General features: G+C 52.6%; 1 protein-coding gene across 1 annotated transcript; it reads right to left on the reverse strand.

Annotated features, from left to right (window-relative positions):
- Positions 1 to 2151: 2151 nt before the first annotated feature.
- On the reverse strand, positions 2152 to 3087 carry LOC136996008 (olfactory receptor 14C36-like). The gene has a single exon (XM_067317003.1). It carries the CDS (start codon positions 3085 to 3087, stop codon positions 2152 to 2154), a length of 936 nt encoding a protein of 311 aa, XP_067173104.1.
- Between the last annotated feature and the right edge of the window lie 5099 nt (positions 3088 to 8186).

Raw genomic sequence — 8186 nt, forward strand, 5'->3', positions numbered from 1 at the left:
CGGGCAGCAGCTATGGGGCTGTGCCAGTTCCTGCTGCACGACCGGTCCCTGCAGTGTGGGAAGAGGGGATGGGAGATGGGGCAGCATGGGGGTGGCATCAGGTTGGCAGGGTAGGGGCTGGGGGCAGTGGGGGCTGCAGTGAGGGGTCGTGGTCAGTGTTTCTGCAGCACAGCGGCTGCCGCGTTCACCTCACGTGCAAAAGTCCTGCAGAGACCCCAGGCAGAAACAAGGCATTTCCCTGGTACCAGTGCCACCCTCCCAGCAGGACGGGGACATAGGATGAGGGTGCTCTGCTTCTCCTGGTGCTCAGGGCAGCTCCACGAGGTTGGCCCAGCTTTGCCTGAGGGACCTCTTGGTCCTCGGCTCTACTGTGGCATGGCTGGAGCAGGGACAAGAGCTCGTGGGGCCGGGCTAGGAGAGCTCTCCTGGGAGTTTCTCTTTTGCAGTGGAGCGGTGAGGAGCATCGGGGCTCCCATCTGTGCCCCCTCCCTGCATCCGCACACAGCCCCATGGTCCTGCTGTGCAGGCACTGCACAGGGCAGGGTGCATTCAGGGATGGGGAAATGTCCCCCGGCATAGTCCCCATGACAGCCCTCAGTGACCTGTCCCCCCACAGCCCACCTGCTTTGGCAACCAAGGGCACAGACTGGCCTCCTCTCTTCTGAGCCCGGCATGTCTTGGTTCCCCTCCACGAGACCTGACTCTGCTGGCAGTGGCCCCACAGCAGTTCCCGCCGCAGGGGGGGCTGCAGAGCTCTGGGCATTCAATCCACAGCCGCAGCCCCTCTGAAGGGCACAGCAGCTCCAGGGGGCAGAGAGGGGTGTGTGTCAGCTGCCCCATCAGCCTCCAAGCTGGGACTGGCCACAGTGGCACAAGGACACAGAGGACAGCATCACTCTGTGTCCCTTGTTCTGCTGTCCTGGAGACTCCCTAGCCCCAGGCTGCCTGCAGACCCCCATGCCAGCCCCTCTCTCCAGGACAGCACAAGAGTCCCTGCCCTGGGACTCCTCTGGCAGCTCCTGCTGCCCCAGGGACATAGCAGCCTGCCCGTAGTTGACACACAGAGAAACAGATTTCTCTTTCGCATTTACTCCTCCTTGCCAGCACACAGTTGCTCCTTTCCTTTTCTCTAGGTGTGTCCTTGCTCCCCAAGGGCCTTTCCCCAGGTGGGTACATCAATGCTGGCCTCCCTGGCCATTCCTGGACCCTCCTCCAACCTCCCCACAGGGCCCCGAGCTGGTGGTGATGCTCTGCAGAGCGAGTGGCCGTGGGGCAATGGGGATTGGGGTGACTCCACACTGGCCATGGTGGTCAGGGTGGGAAGCAGACCCAGCTGGACAGGCATCATTGCACCTGACAACCCCTACCAAGGGGTCTGTGGCCATGGACAATGCTCTGAGCAATCACAGGGCATTTCAAAGGGCTCAGGCTGTGTTCAGGGGTGTCTCTACAGCAAGCCCATGGTTTTTCATTGAAGGTGACATGAACAACTCTCCAGGTTCCCTTCCTTATGCCTGCAGGGTCCATGCTGCCTCCCATGGGACTGCAGAGCTCTCACTAGCCTGGACATTCATTGGTTTTGCCCTTTACCTTTGGGTGACTCCACCTGATTTTGTGAAGCTCCATTCTCCCCTAGGCACATGGTGCCCTTGGAGATGCCCTGTGCTCTCCTGGGGGCTCCATACTCCCTTTGAGAAGGACAGGCATCAGTCTCCAGCCCTGTCAGATGGGAGATTCACCACCTCCAGGAGCACTGGGCACCCACAAGTGAGAGCTAAATCCAGCCCTCCTTCCCTAACACATCACCTAGGAGCTCATGGCCTTGAACCCAAGGAGAGCCCCAGAAAAGCAATAGCCCTCTCCCAGGTAAAAGTCCTTGAGTGCATTCTTGGCTCCTGCTTTGGAAGACTAGCCCAACCTTCAAGCACTGCACTGAGGAAATCCCCTTTAATTAGAGAGAGGCCAGCTCTGACACAGTGATAGACACATTCACAGCAGGTATCTCAATCAGACAGACTGGGTTCATGCCTCTGGAGAAGTGGGATGAATTCAAGCACTTCTGCACAAACATGATTATCACAGAGAGAATTCCCCAAGCACACAAGTTCTCTGTGATGAATGGGAAATCATTTGTGAAGAGGGATGGGCAGTTTATTGATGCTGAAATAGTAAGAGCTGAATGAGTTTCCTCACTGCGTCTTGCAGCTCCTTGTTCCTCATACTGTAGATGAGAGGGTTCACTGTTGGAGGTACCACTGAGTACAGAACAGTCAACACCATATCCAAAGCTGGGGAGGAAAGGGAGGGGGGCTTTAGGTAGGCAAAGATGACAGTGCTCAGAAAGAGGGAGAACACAGCCAGGTGCGGGAGACACGTGGAAAAGGCTTTGTGCCGGCCCTGTTCAGAGGGGATCCTCAGCACAGCAGTGAAGATCTGCACGTAGGACAGCACAATGAAAATGAAACACCCCAAAGATAAACAGACACTAACCACAAGAAGCCCAACTTCCCTGAGGTAGGAGTCTGAGCAGGAGAGCTTGAGGATCTGTGGGATTTCACAGAAGAACTGGTCCACAACATTGCCTTGGCAGAGCGGTATTGAAAATGTGTTTGCAGTGTGCAGCACAGAATAGAGAAAACCACTGGCCCAGGCAGCTACTGCCATTTTGACACAAGCTCTGTTGCCCATGAGGGTTTCGTAGTGCAGGGGTTTGCAAATGGCAATGTAGCGGTCATAGGCCATGATAGTGAGGAGATAATACTCTGCTGAAATGAAGAAAAAGAAGAAAAATATCTGGGCAGCACATCCCAAGTAGGATATGGCTCTGGTGTCCCACAGGGAATTGGCCATGGATTTGGGGACAGTGGTGGAGATTAAGCTGAGGTCGAGGATGGAGAGGTTGAGGAGGAAGAAGTACATGGGGGTGTGGAGGCGGTGGTCGCAGGTTACAGCTGTGATGATGAGGCCGTTGCCCATGAGGGCAGCCAGGTAGATGCCCAGGAAGAGCGAGAAGTGCAAGAGCTGCAGCTCCCACATGTCCGCAAATGCCAGGAGGAGGAACTCATTGAAGGAGCTGCTGTTGGACATTTCACTCCCTCTGGGCTTTGGGGACTGTCCAAGGAAGAAAAGATAGAGACAAATGAGGACAGACTTCTCTGAGGAAAACTTTCTCATAAAACCCTCCAAACACACACATCCCCATCTGGGCAGAACAGTCATTGAGCTCCGTGGCTTGACCTCTGGTATGTTCTGGCTGAGTTTCCCATGAGGAGCAGGAGCTTCTGCCCCTGGGCTCTAGATGAGTCAGTCCTGACCTACAGCTCTGTGGACATGGAAACAGCGGTGACTGAACTGTTATATTCCCAGTTCCAGTTAGATTTCATCCACTCATAATGTTGAAGACATTTTCAGCATCTTCACTCCCAGTTCCACATAATGTGGATTCATGAATAGTTTTAAGGCTTTTTTGGTTTTCTTTAGCTGACCCTGTCACACCGGAAGAGGATTCCTGGAGGTAGAAACCCTCAGCATTGCTGCTGCACTCAGAGTGAGCAGCTGTGATTCCGGAGAGGCAAAAGGATTCACTCTGGCTTGAGTGCAGAGGGAGCAGAGCTGCCTGTCCATCTGCCTTGAGCTCTCACCTTGGAGGTGGAGGACAGTTGCACTCATGTTACCCAAAAAAGAAACGACACCGCGGAGAGCAGAGAAATGCACTTGCAAAGTGCCCATCAGCACTCTTTCTGAGGGGATGTGAGGCAGGTCTCAGCTGTCTCCTTCTAGTCAGCAACAAATCAGGCTCCTTCCAGGTGCCCACATCCACCCTCCCAGCACATGTCCGTGTGCTGCCTGGAGATGTCCCTGCGGGGAGCTGTTTCTCTCTCCCCATGTCTCACCCCTGTCAGTGCTCACAGACCCCCATCCCACCCACTGGGAGCTCAGCTCTGCCCTGCAGAAACCTCCTGGGGGCAGGACACTGCCCAGGGCACCTCCATGTTTGCAGGTGCTATGGAGCAGGTGAGAGAAACCTTGGTGAGGCTGGAAAGGTGATGCTGGCTCTGTCCTTAGGCTGAGGGGTGGATGAAGGCATTTGCTGAGTCCGTCCCAGAACTGCTCCTCTCTCAGTGTCACTTTTTAGGAACCTCTGTCCCCTGTCTAAAACTGACAGATCCAATCCCATTTCACTCCACCCAAACAGAAAAGAACTGATAGCACAGACTCATGATAGCTGCTTCCCTTTCATGTATCCCATGCCTTAACCTTCTTTTTTGAAAGTCTCCTCCAGAAACGTCCTGGGAGTGAGCTGGAGCTGTGGTCAACCATGACCCAGGCAGCACCCTCTCAGCAGAAGAGAATGAACCTGCCCTGATGAGGGTATCTCCTCCCACCCAGAGTTTCTCCCCATAGCACCATGGGGAATTCCCCGGGCAGGCTGAGTGCTGACCCTTGCAGGCAGTAAGGTCACTGCCCCAGGCACACAGTGCCCTGGGGTACAGGGACACTGATGTGATTTACAGCCCTGTGCAGACCTGTGTGCACACCCAGGCTTCACACCCCTGAAGTTGTCCCCAAGAAAAAGGAGCAGGATGCCCTGTCCCTGTGACAGTGTGGAGGTAAATGCCTGTTCTGAAGCATTTCCCCCTCCTCTGCAAAGAAAAATCTGGGAGAGACATCCTTAAAAAACAGAGGTGGGTTGGGATGGGTTGGGTTTAGAAGACACCTCCAGGAACCTCAGTAGCATTGCCCTGCTGACAGAGACTTACCGTGTCAAAGACTGTGAAGATTTCTCCCACAATGAACTGTCAGCCATCCTCCCACTCCACACTGCTTTTCACTTCTCTCTGTCATGTCTCATCTCATGTCAGCAGCAGCAGGCAGAGCCTGGAGCCCTGCTGCTCTTTGCAGAGGAGCTGCTCCTGCACACAGCCATCTCTGGGCAGTGCTGCCAGGTTGCCATGATTTCCCTCTGTCCCAGGAGCCTGGCCCCATTCAGCAACAGTGTGGCTCAGCTGAAGTCCTGAATTTCTCTGTCCCTTGTGCTGCCTTCTCCTGGGAAATATTCACTGAGGTAAACCAAAATAATCACCTTTGCTCCCTCTCTAAATAATGCAGAGAGACCAGTTACAGCATTGTCCCTGTTTCATCAGAGGATGGTTATCTACAAGAGGTGGAAATGTCCCACTTCGGAAATTCATATTCCCATCTCTTAACTAGACAGGACACCTAGAAAGGGCCAGGAAGAAAGTTCATTCTCCCATGGTTCGGGTGTTGATTCAGATGAGTCAATCTGGGCATCTCATGAATAAAAAAGGAAATGTGGGCTCACTGCTGACTGGGACAGGGATTCTAGCAAAAGTGGATGTAGATAGGTCTGGGGAAGGCAAGTCCTTCCTGGCTTCAGTCTTCACCCACAAGGTCTCCTGACCTGTTGTGCCTGTCATCAGGACTGCTGAGGAGAAAACCAACCTGCAGTGCCCAAGCCTCTAGAACTCAACACATACAAGTTTATGGGATTGGATGGCTGGCATCCATGGATGTGGAAAGAACTGGCTGCTGTGACAGCAGGGCTGCTCTCTTTCATCTTTGAAAGGTTGAGGAGTTCAGGGGAGGTCCTAATGAGCCCATTTTCAAAAAAGGCCACAAGGACAACCCGGGGAGCTGCAGTCCATTCAGCCTCATGTTGATGAGGAATGTGTCATGGAGCCAGTCCTCTCAGATCACCTTTCTGGGCACATGAAGAAGGTGCCTGGGAACAGTCAGCATGGATTTACTGAAGGTAAATCATTCCTGACCCACCTGATTGCCTTCTGTGACCAGTCCTTGTGGAGGAGAGGAGAGTAGTGGATGTCCAGCAGACATCCAGATGGGCAAAAAGCTGGTTGGATGATAGAGCTCAGAGGGGTTTCATGAATGGGTCATGCTTGACCAGGAAGCCAGGGAAAGGTGGGGTATGCAGGGGTCTACCCCACATCCTGTCCTCTTTGAAAACCTCATCAGCAGGGCAGAACAACACGTGCATCAGGACAGGCAGAGACCTCACTGGCAGAGGAGTGACCCCGAGGAGAAGGCCCTGGACATTACGAGGTGTGCCATATGAGCCAGTGGTGCATGCTCACCACAAATGAGGCCAGCTGCATACAGGACTGCATTAGGAAGAACATGGTCACCCAGGCAAGGACAGTTCTTATCCCCCTCCACTCAGCACTGCTGTGGCCACATGTCTGCAACAGTGTGTCCCTGTGTGGGCTGCCCAGTGCTGGAGAAATGTGGAGCAACTGGAGAGGGTCCAGAGGAGGTCTTCCAAGCAGTCGTTGGGGGCCTGAAGCATATGGTCTGTATGCAGTTTCTGAGGGACCTTGGGCTTCTTTAGCCTGCTGAAGTGGAGGCTAAGGCCAATACAGTAGTCACCTGTGACTGCCTGTGACAGGGTGGTTTCAAAGGTGATGGAGCTTTTCTTGGTAGTGGGAAGCAGCATGAGAAGGGGAAAGAGCCACAAAGTGCATCTTGAGAGGTTCAGACTGCACTTCAGGTAACAAGAATGTCATTCATAGGGTAGTGCTGTGGTGCAACTGGACACCTAGAGGGAGTCCGTGATCACTTCTGGCTTTGTGTTTCAAGAAGCAGCCAGTAAGAACAGAGGAACGTTAGTAAAGGTGGGGAGATGCTGCAGTGAGAGCAAGGTGGGGAAGCAGGTTGGGTGTCTACAGGCTGCAGGGAAAGAGGTACAGGGTTGGGACAGCTTAGGACAGCCTGTGGTGAAGATGACCGAGGGCAATGCCAAGGCCGAAAGCCTCCAAAAAGAACTGAGGTCTTTGTCCCATTTGCTATGACTAGTGCTGATGCCACCAAGGCCTAAAGGGAAGCTGACGTTTCGTTACAGCACTGTGGCCTTCCTGCCTCCTCGCCTCCAGGGAGCTCAGGAGGTGCTGTATTGTTGTCCTGCACCAGGCATTGTGCAGCCCCCCCATCTGACACTGCCCGCAGGAAGAGCCCTGAGCAACACGTGACGGAAATGATCTCCCCACGCAGGGGCTGGCTGTGGGTCTTGGTCATTCAACTTGATAACACACAGCAAGGCTGTCTTGGCATCACAGCCACCTGCACGTTGCCTTTGCCTACCTGCAATCAGGGCCTCCAACTTTCTGCTCTAATCAGCCACCAGGGAGCTCTTGCTGATAATGACCCTCAGTGGGACCCATTAATGCTCCAAGAAACTTGGCGATTTGCTTCTGATGTAAACTTCTTGAGAGGTTTCTTCAGTCTCTTCTCAGCATCCGAGGTTCATGGGCTTAGCACCAAATAGAGCCAAGGGGTCGTTAAGATGCAAAAACCCCTAAGGAGCCATGCCTCTCCCCATAATTTTCTTCAGCTCTTCAATTCTTGTGCTGTGGCTAATTGGAGAGGTTTCAGGAGTCTATTTACAAGAGGAAGATTTCAGTGAGCACCTGAAAAAAAAAAAAGAAAAGGATTTCTGCTTTTAAAGGTTTCCTTATTTTTCAGCTTACAACCTAGAGTGATATCCACCTTCTCCAACTAATATTGATCCAGAGTGTCTCCTAATGAAATCTGGACATGTAGGAAAAGCACCATCCTGGAGGTCTGACATCCATGGAAATTATTCCTCCCCACCTCCCCAGCCCTGACAGTTCTCTCATCAGCCACTGGGGACTTCGATCACTCTTGTTAAAACTAACCTTTTTTCACTCAAGGCTGTAGCCGAATGTTACAGTTCATGTGCACCAATTCCCACCTTCTTTCCATAGAGGACTAGCTGCAAGCAGACACAGAAGGATTTGTCTTAATTGCAAACAATCAAATATAAACATCATTCAGTGTCAGAAGAAATATAATACACTCCTTAACTGTGTGTCACGTCCAAGTTGCCTCCAGTGAGGTGCACAGTCTACAAGGAATAACCTTCCTTGAAATGTTCTTCACAAATAGATAGGAAAGGCTGGATGGACACACAGTGATGGAGTTGATTGAAGAGACAATTAGACTGCTGAAAGACAAGAAAAGCTTCAGACTCCCTGAAGCTCAGAGCAGCAACTAGAGAGCTGGGAGGTACCTGAACGGAAAAAGAGCAATGGGAGGAGGAAAACAAGGGAAACAGGGGAAAGTGCATATGCCCAGATACTCTGGTGCAAAGATGACTTTAGAAATGATCAATTTAATCAGGACATATGGAA

Source organism: Apteryx mantelli, unplaced genomic scaffold (genome assembly GCF_036417845.1).
Source record: "Apteryx mantelli isolate bAptMan1 unplaced genomic scaffold, bAptMan1.hap1 HAP1_SCAFFOLD_20, whole genome shotgun sequence".
In the NCBI taxonomy this organism is placed as follows: domain Eukaryota; kingdom Metazoa; phylum Chordata; class Aves; order Apterygiformes; family Apterygidae; genus Apteryx; species Apteryx mantelli.

Coding starts and splice junctions, on each gene's coding strand:
- LOC136996008 (XM_067317003.1), bottom strand. CDS start 3,087: ATGTCCAACAGCAGCTCCTTCAATGAGTTCCTCCTCCTGGCATTTGCG.